This window comes from Harpia harpyja, chromosome 10 (assembly GCF_026419915.1).
Source record: "Harpia harpyja isolate bHarHar1 chromosome 10, bHarHar1 primary haplotype, whole genome shotgun sequence".
Taxonomy (NCBI): Eukaryota; Metazoa; Chordata; class Aves; order Accipitriformes; family Accipitridae; genus Harpia; species Harpia harpyja.
The window spans coordinates 17,492,716-17,513,398 of record NC_068949.1 but is presented as its reverse complement, the minus strand read 5'-3'; the positions used below and the strand labels follow the sequence as shown (position 1 = coordinate 17,513,398).

The 20,683-nt window shown below is 38.0% G+C and overlaps 1 protein-coding gene across 1 annotated transcript in view; it reads right to left on the bottom strand.

The window, feature by feature from the left end:
• Positions 1-20,358, bottom strand: part of LOC128147579 (rap1 GTPase-GDP dissociation stimulator 1-like) — a 36,575-nt gene extending 16,217 nt beyond the window's left edge. The window contains 8 exon segments of the mRNA XM_052800312.1: positions 450-593; positions 1,239-1,364; positions 2,612-2,740; positions 4,256-4,381; positions 4,546-4,668; positions 5,525-5,635; positions 20,203-20,257; positions 20,260-20,358. Coding sequence (XP_052656272.1) covers positions 450-593; positions 1,239-1,364; positions 2,612-2,740; positions 4,256-4,381; positions 4,546-4,668; positions 5,525-5,635; positions 20,203-20,257; positions 20,260-20,343 — 898 coding nt within the window. The 5' untranslated portion in view covers positions 20,344-20,358.
• Positions 20,359-20,683: the final 325 nt, after the last annotated feature.

The window sequence follows — 20,683 nt, the reverse complement described above, 5'->3', positions numbered from 1 at the left end:
TGTTCCTAATAATAGATGCAGAACTTACATTACAAGAAAGTTCTTGCATTTCGTTTGTTAGTCCAAATGTTCAAAGTACGTACACAGGTTTGGAATAAGGAAACATGAGTAGTTCAATATCATGTGAACTTAATCTGATGATTAGCTTTAAACTTAAAACCGGCTCTTAGGCCAGCTTTGAAAGTTATAGAAGCAGGGTGTGAACTGACAACCACAGGTACAGTTACAGGGGCCTTGAAGTTCTTGTGCTTGCGTTTGCATTCTGCACAGGAGCAGTCACAGTGGTATTAGATGACTTGAGGCAACATATGTATATGCTTGAAGGGAAGCATGGCAAGGTGAGCACTAGGCTCCTATAAAAAAACAGAACAGATGGCAACCCCTCTGCTAAGGGGACATTTTGATGTTGTTTCTCTATGTATCTGGACTGTCAGTATTCCTTTTTTTACCTCCAAGAAGCAGAGAGACAATGAGATCTGATGCAGCCTTCACAATGCATGTATCTTCAGCTTGTGAACTAGCCTGGAGCCTCAGCAGGATCTCGGACAGCACCTCTTGCACGCCTGCCTCCACCAACTGCACTTTCAGAGCATCTGTAGAGATCATAGTAAAAGCACACTAAAAGCTTCTTGGGTCTTTGCAGTGTTTCTAACTAGGAAGCTAAATCCTTGAACTTCAGCCAGTCTTTTTTTCAGGTGCAGTCACTGTTTTGGTTTTGTTCGTAACAGACATTCTGGTACTAGGATGACACCAAGGCAGAATGCGCAAAGTTGCTGCACTGAGCTTTGACATTTCTTGTATTGCCAGTCATGAGTTTTCATTTCTTTAAAATCTGTATCAGGTATCTAGATATTTTTAGTGGATTCTTATCGGTGCTTGTTACACCACTGCTTAGAGTAGACATCTATGATATTTGGCTGTCATTTTTTAAAATAAAAAACCAATCTGTCTAGTCTGCTTTCCTGTTGCGCACCATGGAGAATATGAGTTTGAATCTGCTATCTTATAGATCTACTGAAATAGAGTGGAATGCTACTCTCTGCCTCCTTTCTTTGTTGCCTCACCTATTATGCTTCAAAGTCTTGCTCAGGCCAGGATTTCATATGTTCTGGCTTATTTCCACTGAAGGGATTGCTGGTTCCATTAGTAGGATTCCATGGCAAACTCAGGACCCGGAGCTTAAGCTAAGTACCAGTACCCTGTCTCCCGTCATTCCCCCAAGCTGAAAGGAGCCTTACCATTTTCTGCAAGTGCTTGCAGGACCTCAAAGACAATTTCTAGCCTCTCATGGTTCTCTGCTCTTCTCAGTTGTTTCACCAGCTGTTCAGCAACCTTTGTCTTGCTTAGAGCTTCCTTGGCTGTATCTGTGTATATGATAAAGTCAGGATTTTGAATGTTCTTTATTGGATTAAATGTTAAAAGCATATCTCCCTATAATCTGAAGTGATTAGACACAACTTTGTTTTTTAATGCTTTTTCTGTTTTTATAGACGCTTCTGTCCCTTTGGACAGCACTGAGGCAGCAAAACTCTGCTCCACCCCTTCTCCCCCCTACTTCTTTCTTTAACACTATTTTTGTCTAATTCCTGTAGCTATGACCTTATAATAGCTGTCAAATTAATCCTGGCTTAATTCCACTGACTCTTATAAATCCATCTGTAGTATGATTATTTAATATATCAAATTGGCACATGCCAGTTTGCTATAGTAGTGTATTTTCTGCCTTGATTAGATGGTTTTAGTCTTGCTGGGATCCTAAACATCTACAAGGTGCATGTTAACAAAGATCAGATTTTTTTTAAAGCTTCCTGCTGTCTGACATAGAACACATTTGAATGGAATTAAGTAATATAAAAGATCTAGAATGGAATAGGGTATTAAGTAATATGAGAGATCTATAAAGGACAGACCTCACTAGAGGATGATGTGACAGTGTGTGTGATACCATACCCCCTTCCCTGCCTCTACCCCTAAATGCAGGAAGCAGTAGATCAAACTGTAGTCAGACCATATACAAAGTGTGTTACTAATTTTCTACTTGGTCTTTTTCTTCTGTCACTACTTAAAACTTGTGTAAAGTAGGGCAGATGTAATTTAAATCAGTAGAGATGCCTTTGGTTTGAAAATTGTGTAAATGAAAAGGGAAGCTGTTTCATTAAGGTATATAAACTTAATTATTAAATAGAAATAAATTTTAAATAAATGAGTACTTAATGTACTGCATCTGAAGTAGTTGAAACTGTCAATTTACCACATGAAGTTATGCCCTCTATACTTTTTTCTGGGTCAAAAGCTGTCTATTGAATCTTAATTGTTTTAATATAGTACCAGTAATTGCTGATACTCCAGGAAAGAGTAGTTACTTCTCCAACACAGATACTGTGTCCAGTCCCTGATTAGGTATCAGTAGTGTTTAAAAAACCAAACCCAAACCAAACAACCGCCTGCCTCACCCCCAAACCAGCACCCTCCCATAACCAACAAAACCAAATCCCCAGAAAAAAAACCCCAAACAACCCTCCCCACCCCGCCAAACCTGTGGACATATATATGGAAAGGCAGTGACAGTGTGAAGATGATATTTTGCTAAGATACAAAAACATTTACTTACCAAGGTCTGCAAGATTGCATAAGGCTAATAAATCAACATGGACAAGTGGTTCACTCTCTGCATAATTGGTTAATATTCGGACTAGTGATGTGATTATTCCTACCTTCACCAGCTCTTCCTGAAGATCCCCTGGTTAATAGTAAGCATAAAAGTTAAAGGTGATTAAATAGGGACTAATTAAGTCAGTAAAAAATGTCCAACTGAGATGTTTTGCAGCAAGATAGTCTGGTCTTTTCTCACACTGTTAGAATTTGTACAGCTTTTGTGCTGTGGCTTCAGGCTAATGTGTGTGTGTGAGAAATGCAGGTTTCAGGACAGAGTTTTGCTGTACCTCCTAGTTCTACTTTGACTTGAGGAATTAAGCCACTGTAAAAATATATAAGGGCAATTGCAAGAACTATGAAATACTAAGTTGGACAGTGATGATTGCTTAACAGTACAACGACACTGCTTTTGCAGTGGTGTCTTGCTGAGGGCTAGGCTGCAACTTAGATGACAACATATATGACAGACACCAGAAAGTGGGTGCTATTGTAGCATATACAATTGTAATTCAATCGGGAAATCACTGACGTTAATTTTTCTGTGATGTATTTATTGCTGTGTTAGTAATAGGAATTATTAAAGCATGTATCTTATAGTCACAGTCATCTTGTCAAATCTATGCTGGGCCCGTGTTCTGACAGAAGTGAAGCAGATTTGCAGTATGGCCATATGCTGTAGTAATGCTGTACAGTAGTTGCATGAGCCCTGCATGTAATCATATGGAGAAGTGTTTTTTAAACTATTATGTGGCATTCCTTGGCAAATAGATATAATTTGCAGGGGGCTAGTAGAACCTATACCAGGTACCTATCATGCTTGTATTTCATAGGAATAATGCAGGGTGGCAAACATATAACTTTCTAGATAAAGCTACGCAGGTCCACACTAGAAAAACAAGAGAAGGTGGGTTGAAGGCAGAGGGAAATGGATAGAAGATGCTGGGTGTAAAGTTCCATATTGCCTTCAGTATGCATTAAATATTTTTGGTCAGTCTGGGAATTAAAGGTAAAAGAAAAATCTTAAACTGTTGGAGCAAGTAAATGAAAAGAGTTTTAATTTGTGAGACCAGCAGGCAAGCTAGTGTACTAACTTTATGGAAAAATCTGGAGCACAAAGATCTCCTGTATGCAAGCAATGGTCCTCAGAGAAGACCATTCCTTGCACAGATAAATATCTCGGTATTTTTAATTTTTTTAGAGTATGTTTTTTCTGACATACTTTTTAAACATGTGCTTTGCTTTATAGATGCTGTTATTACTTTGGAAGAAGACAAAGCCATTCAGGATTTGGGCCCAAGGCAGTTCTGCAAAATTGATTGATACACGTACAAGGCTCTGCTACTTTTGTATTTGCAGAGCAGTTCTGACAAAGGTGTGTCACCTTGAAGTCAAAAATAAGGAGGAAACCCAGAGTTTAGGAGGTGTTTGGGATGCTTTCAGCCTGGTGTCTGTGACCTGTGTGAATTGTATCTCTAACTGGAGGCTGAAGTGCATTGTGTGCGCAGGTCTCATAAAATTATTATTAGTTACAGGTTACAATGCCTTACAAAATAATGCCTTACAGCTAGGGAAAATAGGATTCTCTCAAGTTGATACTTACGATTATCATAACAGATACGGCCAATAGCCCTCCCAGCATGAAGCAACATTTCTTGGTCTGTGCTCTCCAGCAAAGGTATCAAAGTTAGAACCAAATCTGCTTCAATACATGGTTTCTTCATTTCCTCTGTGTAGGTAAAGGAGAGGGACTTATGCTTTTTTGCCATGTTGAAATAAAACAATTGCAATTGCAAGACCAATAGCTGGTAGCCATGAAGCAAAACTCAAGAGTGGAAATATACAGCTAATGTGCTGTAATACGCCTTGTAGTAACACTTCTGTACAACATACCATTCTTAGCTATCTCTGAAAGCACCTGGGCTGCTTTCACTGCACATCGTGGATTGCCCTTCAGGATTTTTGCCAAAGTTAGGAAGATCCCACTCTCCCTGAGTAGGCTGAAGGATCTCTGCTCTGTAATGATAAGAGTGTTAACAATACCTGCAGTAGGTCTGCAATTGTTTTATTTACATGTTGCTTTGTTTCATAGAGTTCTGAGTGGATATCTGTGGGATCCAAGGTTCTGATTTAACAAGGTACTTAAAAGGCTATCTCAGTCTAAATACATGGGAACAGTCATCTGCTTGAATTGCAGTAAGTATAGTTGCAGCTGATTATTCTGCTTCATGCTGAATTGAAGCACAGGTGGCAAAGCGAAGGGGGAAGCAGATTCATCTTCTCTGACTATAAAAGGATGCTTGCGTAAGGCATGGGAAGTCAGGGATTAAGATTCTATTCCTGAGGTATGGCCTAGCAATTAATTTTGTAGGTAGGCACAACATCTTTTATTAGACTAGCAATTAGAACAGTAAATTCCCTTAGCCTTTTTTTTCATCAAAAATATGGGTAATTGTCCTTAAGGTAGTAAATCACCATCTCCCAGGCGATTCAAATAAAAGCAGGTTTATGTCATTTCAGGACCACATGCAGAGACCTTAAAGACTTTCTTATGAGGCTGGGAATTACTTTTTTAAATTTGTGACCTGATAGGGTCACCCCAATTTAATCTTAGGAGTTTGTAGTAAATAGAATATTAAATTTGGAATTTCTCTGCAGCTTCAGGTGATTCAGTGACCAGTAACTTTATCTGGTCACAGGTAGATTTGCAAGTATATAAAGAGAAAGGAAAACAACAAAACAGGCTCAGGACAGCTATAGTTCCAGCAGCAATCACTTCCTGTAATATGGATTATCACAATAGACAAAAACCTCCAATGAATGCTTTTGGATTGTGCAAATGGTTAAATAGCGATCTGGAGTGATACTTAGCTATCTTCAGTAAGAGCCAGGAGAATCCCATTCAGACTTTCAAGAATCTGATCTTCAGCTTCTGTGTCATCTCCACAGAGCCAAAGGTACTCCAGGTGCTGATTCAGAGTTTCTAAACAGAATGGGATAGAAAACTGTGGTGAGCCAGTATGGAAAATATTTTGAGTTCTTGCTGGTATTTCTTTTCAGTGACAATGGCTGACCATGAGATCATCTCCTGAAGGGTCCAGATCTAAATATGCTCATTAAATAACTCAATCCAAGAGCACGAGGGCAAAGGCTTGATCCACTTCCCAGACAGCACATAGCTCTTGCGCAGGCATAAACATGCAGAGATAAATTCTATGTGGAAAAAGAAATAAATGTATAATAACTGTGGCAGAGTTTGAGGTGAGGAGGAGAGAGGAATAATTAGAGAACCCAAATCAAGCCTGTTATTTCTAAATACCTCTTTATCATAAAGATAGTACTTGCAGTTCAGCTAGCTGTGTATCTACTCTGATGGTGGCCAGTAGCAGGCACTGAAAGAGTGCAGAATGAAAAGATATGGTAACATACTTCTCCCTTAGTTTCTGGCAACCTTGGCCTTTAGAAACATACCTTGTATTTACGTCAATGTATTTAATACATTTTGATGGACTCTCATTCTATAAATTTTTTTAATTACCTATTTAAGATAATTCATACCTTTTATCTCCACAGCACACTGTGACATTAAGTTCCACAGTTTCACTGTTGTAAGAGGAAGATACTTCCCTTTGTTTTAAAATATTTACCAAAAAACTCAAAGCTAATGGCCCTTGAGTTTCTGTAGTAAGAGAAAGGAATGATCCTTCACTAGTTGCTCTTCCCATGCTTGTCATGATTAGATGGATTTTTATTATATCCCTCCTTTGTAATTCTTCTGCCAATTCATTTAATATTTTCTCTACAGAAGCTTTGGTAACTTGCCTCAATCTTTTTCCTGTTCACTTTTATTCTTTTTTTTAGGTGAGGAACTAGAATTTGAAAGTGTTTTCAAGATACAGGTGGACTGGGATTAAGACAGAGATTGTAATGTTTTGTATTCTACTCTTCTAATTGTTTGTCTATTTAATGTGTTTTGTGCAGTTACTCAAAATGACTCGATCTCTTCTGGGCAGAGGGAATTAATGTAAACCCCACCATTATTCATAATTAGGTCATCTTTTCCCCATGTATGTTGCTCTACATTTACAGACACTGAACTTGATGTACCTCTTTATCCCAAGTCGTACAGGGTGGTAAGATTTTTCTGCAACTCTCTACAGTTGGTTTTAATTTTGAGTACTCCAGATAATCCCAAAACTCTTTACCATTCTGCCATTTCTAGATCGTTTATAAATATATTGAATGACACAGGTTCCAGCAAAGGTAACCTCTAATAATTATGGCTCTCTATTGTGAAAGCAGTCTTTATTCTGCCCTTCAGACTTTATCAGATAACCTTCTCTCATATCCCAAAATAGCTTAGATGATAAACCTTATTGAAAGGTTTGTAGAAATCGAAATGCATTAACAGTATCTCCTTTATTCACCTTCTTGCTCCTTAAAAATATATTTAAAGAGAGAGAGATTGAGCATTACTTGCCTCCACAGAAGTCATATAGACTCTCTCCTTTTTTATTGTATCTGTGTTTAGTAATTCTGTGCTTTACTATAATCTTACAATTTACCTATGCAGAGATCAGACTGCTGTACTTTAATTCCCTGCATTCCTTGCAACTGTTTTTGTAAACTCATGCCATTCTTACTGCTTTCCACCCTATTAATCCTGTAGTTGATTTAAATGTCATTCTGCATGTCACAGATAATGATTTGATGATTCATTTTTTTAATTCCTTATAAACTCTGGGGAATAACATCCAGTCCTGACAATTGGTTACCATTTATTTTATTGATTTGTTCTAAATCATCTACTCTTTCAATCTGAAGGTTTCTTCATCTACTTCCTGAAAACAAAAAGATCTAAAGTGGTTGAAATGAATGTAAGAAATAATGCCATCAGAAAACTGATGGCTGAAGTATTTAACTTATAGCAGAATATAACTTAAGGTGTTACCAAAATTGTAGTAAAATAGCATTTCTACTTCACTGAAAAACTATTTCACTGAAAAACTATTTCACTGAAAAAGATGAGTCATGAGTCTTGGCCTAGAAATTCTTCAGCTGAGGATTAATAATTCATCATTTATTTCTGTTGTTTGATGGATTTGCTATTTTCTCTTTCCTTAATGTGTCTATTAGTTATTGTGAGATTTTTTTTTTTTAAATTAGAATGCATGAATTTAGTGCATAAGGAATTTACTTTAGAGGAACCAGAAGTGTCTTAGGCTGTTTTGAAGAGAGGATGAATTAAAGGGAGGGGAAGTAGAACATAATTAAAGGCTGTTATAGTCCTTTGAGAAGAAAAATTCTTTGGCTTTAAAAATTAAAAGCTGTTATGTAAGACCAACAACAATTTTGGTTTTGTGCTTTAAACAAGATGCCACCTTTAGAAAAATGGCTGGATCCATCAAGTTAAAAATATAGATGGGGGAACCTCAATATTTTTTATTCTGAGTGAGAAACTGAGGCTGTATGTATTGATGTCTCTTGGAAAGGCTTTGTAGTTTAAAGTGACTACGTGCTTGTCTTTTTGTGGCCTCTTCAAAATCATGTGCTAAGGGGGCACAAGCATAAAATTGATAGATCATTGTTTTTTTTAAAAAATAGATTACTTTGGATTTGTTACCTTTTTTATTAACAAAAACAGGCTGAAAACTCCTGGAATAGATAGATGTACAACAAGAATGAATTCCTTTGACCTGCTTTAAAAAATTAACATTAGTCACTGGTTTCCATTTCTGTCCATTTCTGCCACAATTTGCTGAATAAATGATTTTGTATGAAAGAAGTACAGGTAGAATGCAATTTTTGTAGGGGAAAAAATAAAATCATCTGAGCAACCTGACAGTTGAATCAGCTTTGATCTTAAACTAGATCTAGTGGGAGTGGGCAGAAGGTTACAACTGCTGATAGAGCAACATGAAATAAATTAGGAGCCTGTGAGAATGAATTATCTATTGAACTCTGGCTTCATCCTTATCAAGACCCAAAATGTGTTGGCATGAGGTATTGCATTTCACTTCTAGTACTCTGTCCTCTAATTAGAGCAATAGTGATATTTGCAACTACATTTCTAATATGGTTAGGTTATATAGAAAGATGAAAAGGTGACCATATCTTTTAAGTTGGAGGAGGTTGTTTTACAAATAGCAGGGAACAGTCTACATTACTGGTCACTCATTAGGTTGGTACAGTGGTAATTAGAAATCCAGGTGCTTTGTTATTTCTCCAGGGAATAGATCAGTAGAATAACACCATATGCATGAAGACAAAGTCCTTGCAAAATATCCCTCTGGTTACAGTCTGTAGTGTTGTGGAATTAGTACTATAAGCACCAGAATCAACCAAGTAGCTGACTAAAGAGCTATTTTTATAGAAGTCTTGCAGAAGGCAGTATTTAACTGTAACAGTCTTAAAATACTGAACCTTTTCCTCAAATACTCAGAATTTTATTGTGTTGTACTTATTTTATAAAAACTTGATTAATCAACATGGGACTGATTCCTCACTACTCATTGTCTTTAAGTCTATGCTTTTGAAGTGGAATTGAAGCAGACATTGTAAGACACAGTTATTTTTGTGGAGAGGCAATAATAACAGCACACATACAGATTGTGACTAAAATTGGCCAGAAAAGGGTATTTCTGTTCTATGGAAAATTCTGGGTTATTGACATTTTGTTGTATCCCATGCTGGAACAGAACCAAGATGTGGTAGAACTTCAGGCAAAACAGAACAATTTGTTTCAGTTTTTTTGCAAATGTGGTTCTTCCCCAGCTGGGGGTTGCCTGGCTCACTGGCCTGCTGCCCAGCTGGCTGGTAGGCAAGCTGGAAAGAAGCCAGCCAGGCTAGCCAGCTGGTTGGGCAGCAAGGAGTGCCTGCCTGCCTGGCTTCTAAGGAGGGTTTTAGCAGAATAAACACGTTCTCAAGGAATATTTTTCGTTCTCTTGAATCAGCATTTTTATCAGAATATTGTTGATCAGCTTTAGTAATTCACTGTAGAAGTAGGGGAAATGGACTTGGGAGCTCTGGTCTGGAAAGCTCTAATTTTACTTTCTCACTGATTACCTGCAGGGTCTGAATTTAGAAATCTCTGGAGATTGAAGTACAAAAGGCTTTTTTCCTGAGCTGAAGGGCTAGATTATTAATTCACGCATAAATCTGTGCATAAGGTACCGAGTAGAGGCATAGGAACCAGACTGTTGCTGTGGGAGTTGTTTTAATCATCCTGATGAGAGCAGAAACAATAATGCAGAAAACAGGCTGCACCATGGAGATTTAATCTGTCTTCTGCAGTGGGGAAAGAGCCATGAGGTCTGAGCTCTTTGGATCCCTTGGACCATTGCTGTGTCAATTCCCAGCACAAGTTTTGACCTATAAAGTCCTTGGGGAGTGAGAAAGAAGGAATCCCACACATCTCTCTATTTTTCAGTGACTGATATGCCCCCTCCCTAAAATGGCAATGCCTTATCTGATTTTTTTTCCTCATTTTATAGCCTTTCACATGTGTAGGAACTATATTCTATTTTTTCTAGAGGAAATATAGATCCTATCTTGCAATACCAAATGCTACATTTGGTATTATTTATTACTGTGTGGATCGTGAGCAGTGTGAAGTCAGTATGATCAAATTTGTTTGAGGGCTTGAAACAACTCATTCCAGTCGAATGTGTAGCCTTGTGTGTCTGCTGCTTCCTCTTCCTTCAGTAATTTCACTTACTAAACTTATTCTTCTGCCACTTACCTTTAGTATACTTCCATGAACTTTGATGATGTTGATTATTATTATTATTATTCAAAGCTGGAAAACAAGTTAATGTGTTTTTCCAGAACATAAAGATGTGGTAATTGTTTGCAATAGAGGTCCATTTAGCTCAGTGTAATATCTCTTGTAATAGATCATTAAAGAACAGTAAAAGAAGACAGTACGTATCCTTTCCCAACTTTTCTACTTTCTCAACTTTTAGTAATCAACTCCTTAGGGATTTTCTTTGCCGGAAGTTTCATCTTGTTTAATTGCACTTAAATTCATGAAACTATTTATTTTGAACTTGTTTGTAATTTAGCTTCCAGAACATAGACTGGTGATGAATTCCACAAAGTAATTTTGGGTTGAGAGAGAAAATAATGCATTCTTGTTTTCTCTTGTTGAAATCATCACCAGGGCGGGGAACACAAGTCTCTATTAAATGCATCCTGTGTAACAGCTGGGATAAGAGTTCATGTTGATAAACTGCTAGAGTTCTATAGGTCAAGAGTAGCTGGAAGACATAAGAAGAGTCCTGAAAAAACTAAAATTTCAAGTCATAATACTGGAAAATAGCTGTTGGGTCTGTCTAGCAATTTAATAATAAAAAAAATGAAAAGTTGACCTGCATTCTTATTCATGTGGCTGCCTGCAAAATCATGTAGCTGTAAGCCTCCATTTGATCACAGTATTTTTTAATGCTCTTCCCTAAAATAACAAAAATAATTCCTGGTCCATGGCATCTCCCGTATAAACGTATGGGAACAAATATGCCTGCATGCTGAGTAGAAGAATTAGTAATAGTAGTAGAAGGTAAGGCTCCAGGTCTTCTTGTCTAGGAATGTGATATTATATTTAATTGGAGATGGAGAAATCTAGAAGGGCTGGTGAGTGTATGTGTGTTAGGAGCCAATAAATCCTATAAGGTCAAATACATTCCTGCTGACGGTGAATGGTACAGCTATATGATTATAGCAGTTTTGCTGTCAAAAAAAGTAGCTTTTGCTTCCCTTGGTTACTTCAGTGGCCCTACAGGGAAAGGAGGAGAAAGGTGCAATTCAATTTGAGGAAAGGTTTTTTAATTTCTCCAGTGGTGAGTTATTATATTCCATCTCTAGAAAGGCATGCAGCTGTTTTGGGACTGGGCTGACTTATATTCTTTCCAATAGAACTATCTTATCTTGGTGCATGAAGTAAAGTATTGGAGGAACAGATCCTCCATCTCTTCAGACTTTCAAACCCATGGCAAGAAAATTGTCATATAAATCAGATAAGCTGTTATCTATGTCTCCATGAAAAGCCACTTACGGCCATGTTAAAAGATATGTTTTGTGTCTTTGTCACTGCACTCGAGGGTGATGAGATGTAGGAGAAAAATCATTAGATTAAAAAGGAGCTGGGGAGAGAATTTAAAACCAATATTCTAAGGATGACAGGATATAATTATGAACAGCTCCTCACCTGACTTTTTTTTTTTTCTCTTGTTTCTCTATAAAGTGTTTTAGATTACTCACGTCTATTCTGTAGCCATAAAGAATTCACAGTAAAAGTAAATTTTAAGGGTTCCTTTGACTGTTTTTTTTTAACTTTTTCTGCATGGAAGTTACTTGACAGAAAATGTCTGTGGACAAAAAATGAATTCTGCTTTCTGGACACATTTGCTTTATTAAAATTAGAAAAGGGGGAAGAAATATTTTGAAACATTTTTGAAACCTTGAGACAGCATTTTAATTTGCAGTTGTCTTGGTGGATGTTCACTGGAATGTTCTTGGTTTTATTAAGCTGAACTGAGCTTAAGGCTTGATCCAATGTCTATGGCAGGATGGGGTTGAAAGCTAAGATGTTGTCTGGAATGGTACCCAACACTACTCTGAATTAATTCAGCCTGGGCAGTCCTGTAGTTTATGATCATGTGGGCATATATAGCCTTTGTATTCTTCTTGCCCCTGCATCCTTCAGTAACCCTCTTCAAGGAGGAAAGGAGTAGGAATGGATGGCTAGTATAGGTTGTCCTAGAAGGCTGGAGCCATGTCATTACCTGGGAATTGAAATCTCTCTTTCTGCCCACTTTCAGAATCCAAAAAGGACCATACTTTCCTCAATATTCTTTTCTCCTGGTCTAGACTATTGGTAAATATTCTCAATGTTAATGGCCAAATATGTACAGTTTCTAAGCATGCTTTAAAAACACCTGTTACCAAGAACTGGAAAGTAGAGGAAAGCCCACTGTGTTGTCCACAAAAACTAGCCTTTGCCCATTGCTTTTGCAGCCTTTCTGGATTCCACTGACCCATTCTGAACTCTTTAGAGCATTGTTCAGTGCCTATGATCCTGTGGGATGCACCTTTGAACATTTTACTATTCAAAGAACATGAGAATGCAGCGGGTTTTTAAGGAGACTTTTACTGTTTAGCCTGAGCTACAGGTTGAAAGGATGATGAAAACAGGAATTTAAGTCTGACTGGTTAGTACTTACATTAATGTTCTCTATTAATTGCAGGCATTTAAGAAAACTTTCTCTAATCCATGTCTAAAATTATCTTAATTGTCATAGATCAGCCAGGACAGCCACAAATACTCATTCTTTGATGTGGTGTCATGTGTGGCATTAATTTTTGTCAAAAAATGAGGTAAAGAATATTAGGAACCACCTAGCAGTAAAGTAGAAAAAGAAAGCAGATACAGAACACAAATGGGTCAGCATCTGGTTGCCATGGCTGGATACTGAGTGTTGAATTTTTAATGCCTGAACACCAACCATTAGACAGAAGAGCACTGCAAGGGGGTGGGGAGCAGAAAGTGTTAGAGGGAGTTTACTGTGGTGTTCGTATGTCTACAATATGTCCATCAGCTGGCCTTGGACTATTCCTTAATCTCTCAGCTGTTGATCACCACTACTCTGCCTTTACTTCTGAAGGGTTTCCTACCGTTCATCTGCTGTTTGGCCTGCAGTTTGTTTCAGAAAGCATAGTTCTTCTTTGGCCTTTGATGCCAGGCTTCTTTCCAGGCATATTCAGAGTGGGTATCAGAGAACAGATGGGGGGACAGGGTGGTTCGCTTCTGAGCAAGAGTTCTACTAACTATATGAATGCCCCGAGTGGTGAAGGGCAACTTTGTTATATGGCTGATTTAAAAAGAAGAGAGTGTGCTGATACAGGAAGGTGTTTTAATCGATAACGTTTATCCTTTGAGAACCTGTGCATAGTTTTAACTTGAGCAAAACATGAGTGAAGAAGTTGAAAATGTAAGCAGTTAAGGGAGACGTAGAAATGTTGCATTATTTGGGTGGGAATTACATGGCTGAAGCTTAGAGTTCCACAGTGCAATGACTGAAGTACAAAGCTGTAAGTGCATGAACAAAGACTTTTTTCGTTGTTAACAGTAAGAGACTCAGCTATGCTTCACATGATCAGAAGATGATACTTGCAGAAAACTAGTAGAGAAGTTCAGGCTCAGAAGAAGAGGTCTTGGAAAAAGGTGATACTGATATTCCTTGTGGTAACACAAATTGATACATTGTCACTAGTGAGAAAAATTGCAATTGATTGTGAAATGGAGATTGATTGGGAGGGGGAAAACAACTTTTTTTTTTTTTTGGCAAATTATTTGTGGATAATTGAATTCCACAAAGGAGGAAATACAGGAAAGAGTGTGTATGTGTGTGGAAAGCTAGGGGTAGAAAGCAGGTCCTACTGGCCTGTGGCTGATGCTGTGCCCTGTGGAGTCAATAAGAAAAATGGCTGCAGAACCCTGACTGAAAACAGATAAGAGGAAAAATATGATTATCCTAGGATAACCTAAAATAGGTCAGTGAGATAAGTCAGAAGAAAGCCAGCGAGTGCTGTCAGGGAGAGCGTATGTGCTGAAGAGATGACCCATAGCATGAAAAGCTGCTTAATTGTACTCTGCTAAACTTACTCCTTTTTTGAGGGATGGAGAATAGGAATAAAATTCACTTTAGTGTAAAGGAATCAATGTTGTAAATTCGTGTACAAGTATGTGCCTTTTTACGTGCCTGATAATTTAACTCTGACGCTCAGTGCTTATGGAATAGGTCTGTTTGACATACGCCAGCTTCGTAGGCTAATGCTGAGCCTGAGCTCCCAGGTGCTTTTAACTCCTCACAGAAGGTAAGGGGAACACCAGGTTTTGGGTTTAGAAGTCAGACTTGCAGGAATAGCAACAGATGTACTATGCTCAAAAGCAATGAGTAATGCACCTAAAAATTACTTTCTTCCTCCATGAACAATTTGTGTTTGAGTCATATTTTCAGGTTTTTCTTTGTAAGCAAGAGGTCAGGAAACTTGCTGGTTTAAATCAAAGTTCAGCTTTTTCCATAGTTGTTTAGTTCTAGGAGGTGTTGATTTCAGCAAGTATTGCGAAACACAGGGGTAAATCATCAGAGCTGGCGAAGCTACATGCTGACTACAACAATGTGAGCAGATAACTAATTGGACAAATTGTGACAGCTGGGTATAAATTGACTGACTTATTTATGGAAATGAATGAAATCCCTCTGTCTTGCTTGCTTACTGGATATCTCGTTTCCCCATTTGTTGAGTGATGTTGGTCTCTAAAGGTACCTTTGATCACACAGTTAATATACATCTTAAGTAGTTATCTTTTATATGATGGGCTTGCTATTTGCTCACATTCTGTAGTTTTGCAGCACAAGGTGAATTAAAGGAACCCTTCCATTTGGTCATGTGTGTATGGGAAGTAGGCCGTAGTCTCAGCCAAGTAGCATTCAGTCTAATTTCCCTGGCTCCCTAAATTTAGCTTGAAGAGCTGTCAGTGGAGGAAAAACCAATTAGACTCCATAGCAGAGAAAACACTAATTTCCTTTGGCTGACAACTCCTACAAGGGTTTTTTCAGCCAAGTAAAAGAACAGCTGTGAAAAAATAAGCCTTTGCGCTGATATCAAAGCATCAGCCCAGTCCTCAACTATCCCTGCTAGACAGTCTGTTGGGAGTGTAGGTGGATGTTAGAGACTATAGACAGTGACAATAAAGCTGGTGGTGTCCAGACCCCAGCATGTGTTGTCATAAGAAAAGTTGTTGACAGGAGTTGGAGGTAGACCACCGAATGGTGGGCTGGAGAGCTGGGAAGATGTGCCATCCCTGACTTCCAGCTGTCTGCTGCCTCTGCAGTGAAGCAGAGAAGTCTCATCCCTGGCCATGGCAGTGTATGTAATCTGGTTCTTCACAGGGACTTGTTGTAAAGCCATCTGGTTGGTTGTAGGCGTTCTGGTTGGTGTATAGGTATTGCTGGAGCATGGTGATGCACAACTGAAGCCAGAATGTGTCGGCAGTAAAGAGAGCATCAACAGGTGGAGAACAGGACTGGCTGCACTGGGAAACCCAGCCGTGTGGCATGGCTGACAGAGCAAGGAGGCCCCACCAGGGAGCCCAGTAGTGTGGGAGCTACATGGACAGATGACAAGTAATGAGGCAAATGCAATTATTGGCCTTTTGTCCCTGGACTCCACCTAAGTAGGCACAGCACAAAGGTCCCACAGTCCAGACTAACACTCGTGAAGTTCTGGGGTTTAATTAATGTTTGTTGTCTGTGCAAGGGAACTCATAGGCCTGAGCATTTGTCTGTTCCACCTGTGTGTGACAGATGCTGTTTGAGGTAGGTATATCTTGTAGATTTAGGAGGCTATAGTACAAAGCTATGTTGTCACACTTGAAAGGACATTCCTTTCTTTTCTACTTCTCTGGTACAATGCCCCCCCCCCCCCAAAGTGTATTTCTGTAATTCTTGAAAGGACGCAGCTTTTCTCTGCAACTCATCCTCTACTGGCACCTGTCTTGTCCTTACTAATTGCTTGTATGACTCCACCCAAGATCTGGAAAAAGCCACTGATGATCTATGGTGCAGTTAGCGAGGCTCCTTATTAATCTTAGAGGTTTCAAGAATAAAGCAGACTGCAGTGGGAACTTGCGTGAATTCTGGCAATTTTTCTGTGGGCACTGTCTGAAGCTTTTGTAGTGCTCAGTATTACAGTATTATAATCCTGACATGTATTTGACCCATTTTATAACTTCATAGGGATGTGAAGATCATCCTTGGAAGATATCCTCAAAGTTGATCGCATAATGGACATGCTAGAGATATTTTTTCCTAGTTAGTGGGGGTGTGTGTTTGTCTATTTTTATGCAGTATAAGATACCTCATACTGAAAAAAGGATCATTCTGAGGTCACACACACATTTTAAAAATTACGGCCTTACAAGATCTGCTAGTGCTTAATGCAAGTATCATGCTGCTGTAATATATGACCTATATTTTAGAGCTTTGCTCCAAAACTTGAGTTGCTCAGCAGAATCTGCTTATTGGTACATCACTTCATTGATACTTATGAAGTGTTACTTTTGTGCTCGTTCCCAGTAGAGCAAGAAGGATCAGATTTTAAAGGTATGTAGACAGGCACAGGTGTCCTAACATTTTTGAAAATTTGTTTTGGGTAATTTATTTTTTGTTTTAACTTAATTATGTTGACCGAGTGCTACCTGTGCTGTACAAATAGGTTTGAGGTCTGCTGCACAAGTGGGTTGGCGTTGCCTGGGCATTGAAGGGGGAGCACACAGGGACAACTGGAATGCAGCCTGAGCTCTGCAGAGGACTTGCTTCTGGGACCTCCCAGTAGTTGTTCTCTGCTGCCAATGTAAGAGGGTGATTATACCAAACAGTACTGGGAGCAGGCTTATACAGATTGACATCTTGAGAAAACCCTGGTTGTATTAATGAAATAAATTCACTAAAGCAGTTCGCACACATTCAATTGTAAAGCATTTTAGATAGAGTTCATGTCTACAATAGCTCCAGCCTATGCAAGATAACATGAATAACTTCTATCTTGGGTATTTTTTCCTGGGCTGAATATCGCAATAAGGTTTTCATGCACAACCTTGTGTTTACATAATGCTCTACAAGCTTTTTTGAGAGTACCTAGAACTATCAGGTTCAAAAGTCTTTGCAGGTTCTCTCACTTTTATTTGCCTGGAAGAAATGCTTACAATCATTAGAAATTATATAAGTCAGTTTTTTAATATCTAAACATATATCAAAGTGTATGGGAGGGGATTTGGAGAAAGGAAAAAAAAGGAAACATTTAATCAAGGGGGGAAGGAAGTGTCTGTGAACAAGTCATAAGATTCTTTTGCTGTGGTGAACTTGTGCATTTTGGTCTAAGTACTTTGTAACTAGATTTCTTCCTATTGTTCTACTTTTCTTGCACAGATAAGTTAAAGAATGATAAAATGCTTTTGATGAAATAGTTTTGGAATGCTCAATGTTTCAACAAATAGGTTGAACAGTGCTGATTCCAAATACTTATTTGTGGTATTTCTTAGCATCTTAAAAGTAAAATATTCTTTTGTTTGTAACATGGGCTAATTTCTCTTAAATGGATAACCATTTACTTTTTTTTTTTCTGGCACTGGTGTCTTTGAAGGAGTTTCTAGAGGTCTTCAGTAAAGCTGAGCAGCTTTTATCCACAAATATTTTTAGACTAAACAGGACGGTAATTTTACACTCCAGTCTACAAAGGACCCTAGCAAAGTCCATATACCAGTCATAAATAGGAATATACTGTCACTATACTTTTGCTGGACTCAGTCCTGAATGAAGTACTTTTTCTGTATAGATTTTATTTTAAATCAGCTTTTCATTAGAAAAAAAGCTCCCCATAAAATTGGATTTTGATATTAGAATAGTGAAAAGATAATTCAGCTCTTTCCAAGTGGCACTATATTTTATTTACTTAATTTAGCTTTTTTTAATGAAGGTGGGGGGATCCCAAAGTACAGGAACAATGGTTTTAGGTGAGCATGTATTAAAAGTTACTTGGGTTGTCACAAAGCAAAAAGACTTTTTTTCAGATTGTTGGTGACCTTGTGATGCAAACAAGTGTTTAGAAACAAAGAAGGAAAGATGGAAACACAGATGTTGAAGGCCCATACCCAGTAGCACTTCACTAACTCTCTTTCCTCAAGCACAAGAGCTTTGTTTCACAAAGAACATCTAGCTGAAATGGTGCTGAGAGACTTTGAGGAGTTGGGACCCTGTCTCCCCTTCTTCGGCCCATGCAGGTCAGGATAGCTTTATTGACTTTGCAGTCTAGATTCTAATTCTACAGAACAAAAGTGGCTGAATTTCCATTAGGTACTGGAAAGCAACAAGCTTTGTTGACTCCAATTTATTTAAGTGCATCTGACACAATGCTTTAAAAATCTATAAGAAAAAAAAAAGCTGGTATTAAAAGCAGCAGCTGTGGGATTTCCCTATGGTATTGATGTATTAAGTGTATAATGGTTTTGAAGCAAATGGCAAGATGGTGGGGAAAGTTGAGAACCGTGCACACAAGGAATTTGTAATATTGTCCAGGTTGGTTTTAATATTTTTAGTTGTAATGAAGGTAACACAGCTTACATCTAAAAATTGCCTGAATTATTACATGGGTTTACATGAATGAATGTTTCTTTTGAAAAGCAAAGTTTGACAAATCTGTACGTAGAAGTGTATGGGTTGGTTTGTCATTTATTATTCTCCTGTCCAAAGTTTCATACTTGGGGAGCAGAAACAGTGCTGTGTGACCAAATGCATGCTGTAAAGAGCACTAACAAAAAGTGTGAATAAAAACTTTGAGCCATGATCAGCAAATACCTCAAAAGAATAAGCCTTCTGAACAGAAGGAACATTTGGAAAGTAGGACATGTACACATAACTGATGTAGGAATAGGAGAAGAAACAATCCACCAAGTTCAGTTATCTCCACCTGAATTGCAATAGGAAGTCCTACAGAAATAATTCTGTATGAATATAGCTGGTTTAGCCAGAAGCAATACCTGTGTAATACTGGTTTAGTCCACCTATATTTTGTGTCCATCTCTCTAACTGTTTAAGGTGCTTTTAAATTAAATTTTCACCTGCTTTTTTATCAGTGTCCCAAAACTACTGAGACGTTTAACTTCACTTGAATAATTATTTAATTGACTAGGAAGGTAATTACTCTAAATGGCTGCTCAGTTGTCATACTCTACTTAGAGACAGATTATTTCCCCTTTAAACATTTTGAGTAATACTAAGATTAGTTCCACTGATGTCATGAGGTCTAATTGTGGAGTAAGTTACCATCATGTGAATGAAGGTGGAAGGCTGAACCCTTTGATCCAGTTACCTGGTACCTTTGAATGATCTGGAGAATAATGGAAGTTAAAATCTCAAAGGTGTATTTTAAATCCAGTATGAATGTCATTCCTTTCACATGGAACAATCATACCTAAGGGCTTACACTCTAACTTTACCTAGGCTAAGAGTTGAGTCATAGCGAAACATATTCAAAGGCTGGACCACTTAAATGCAGTTCTGGTCTTTTCAGTAGCACTTGACAAAGTGGAATGAATATGCAGAGGCATATGTGAGCAGCTTTGCTTTGATGTATGTTGTACTGTCAATAGAGAGCAATGAATTTTAGTTCCCTTCAAAATACTTAAATTCATAAGAACTCATAATTTTCCAATGCTTTCAGTTCATTTGTCATTGTCTTTCTCATAATTTGCTAGTGTTCTTTAAACAAACCTTAATTTTCATGTGATGTTAAGTATTGTTTGAAATAGGACACACAAGAATTTCAGGTCACCTATAGTACTGCATTTATCATAGAACTACACTTCTATATTTAAATGATCCTAAATTAGTTTTCTATTTCTATCACAGATATTTGCAATTCCTATATGAGAGAAAATTAATCACATGTTAACTATAGATAGATATGATCTCTAATAAGAGCTTTACTTACCCATAAAAGCAGTAGCTCTCCAGAATGGGGAAAATGAAGAATAGCTGATCTGTACTGTGAGCCTTTGTCCTTTACAGCTAGCAAGCTGTGAATAAGGGGGGATATTTTATAGCTTTCAAGCTGATGAGCAGCCCACAGCATGCTCACTCTCTTTTCTCCTTCTGTCTTTTTCTGTGACCCTGCTCTTCAAGTGTATCTAATACTTCATAATTACTTAATCCTCTGCCGCTGCTTGTATTTCCAGTTCTTAGATGTCATTAACAGAAATGGAAACATAGTAATTATCATGCTGGGAGAGAACCTTTCAGATCTTCAAAATAATTTATATTGAATTTCCCTCTACTGTCATTCAGAAGAGTGATTATTCAGTCTAATAAGGAACAGATTTCCAAGAGACACCAGATCCCTCCTTGACATCTAGGTACACCAGACAGGTTTATAAAGTGTTTGGCTCCTGGAAGGTACTTCTAAAGTCTAGCCA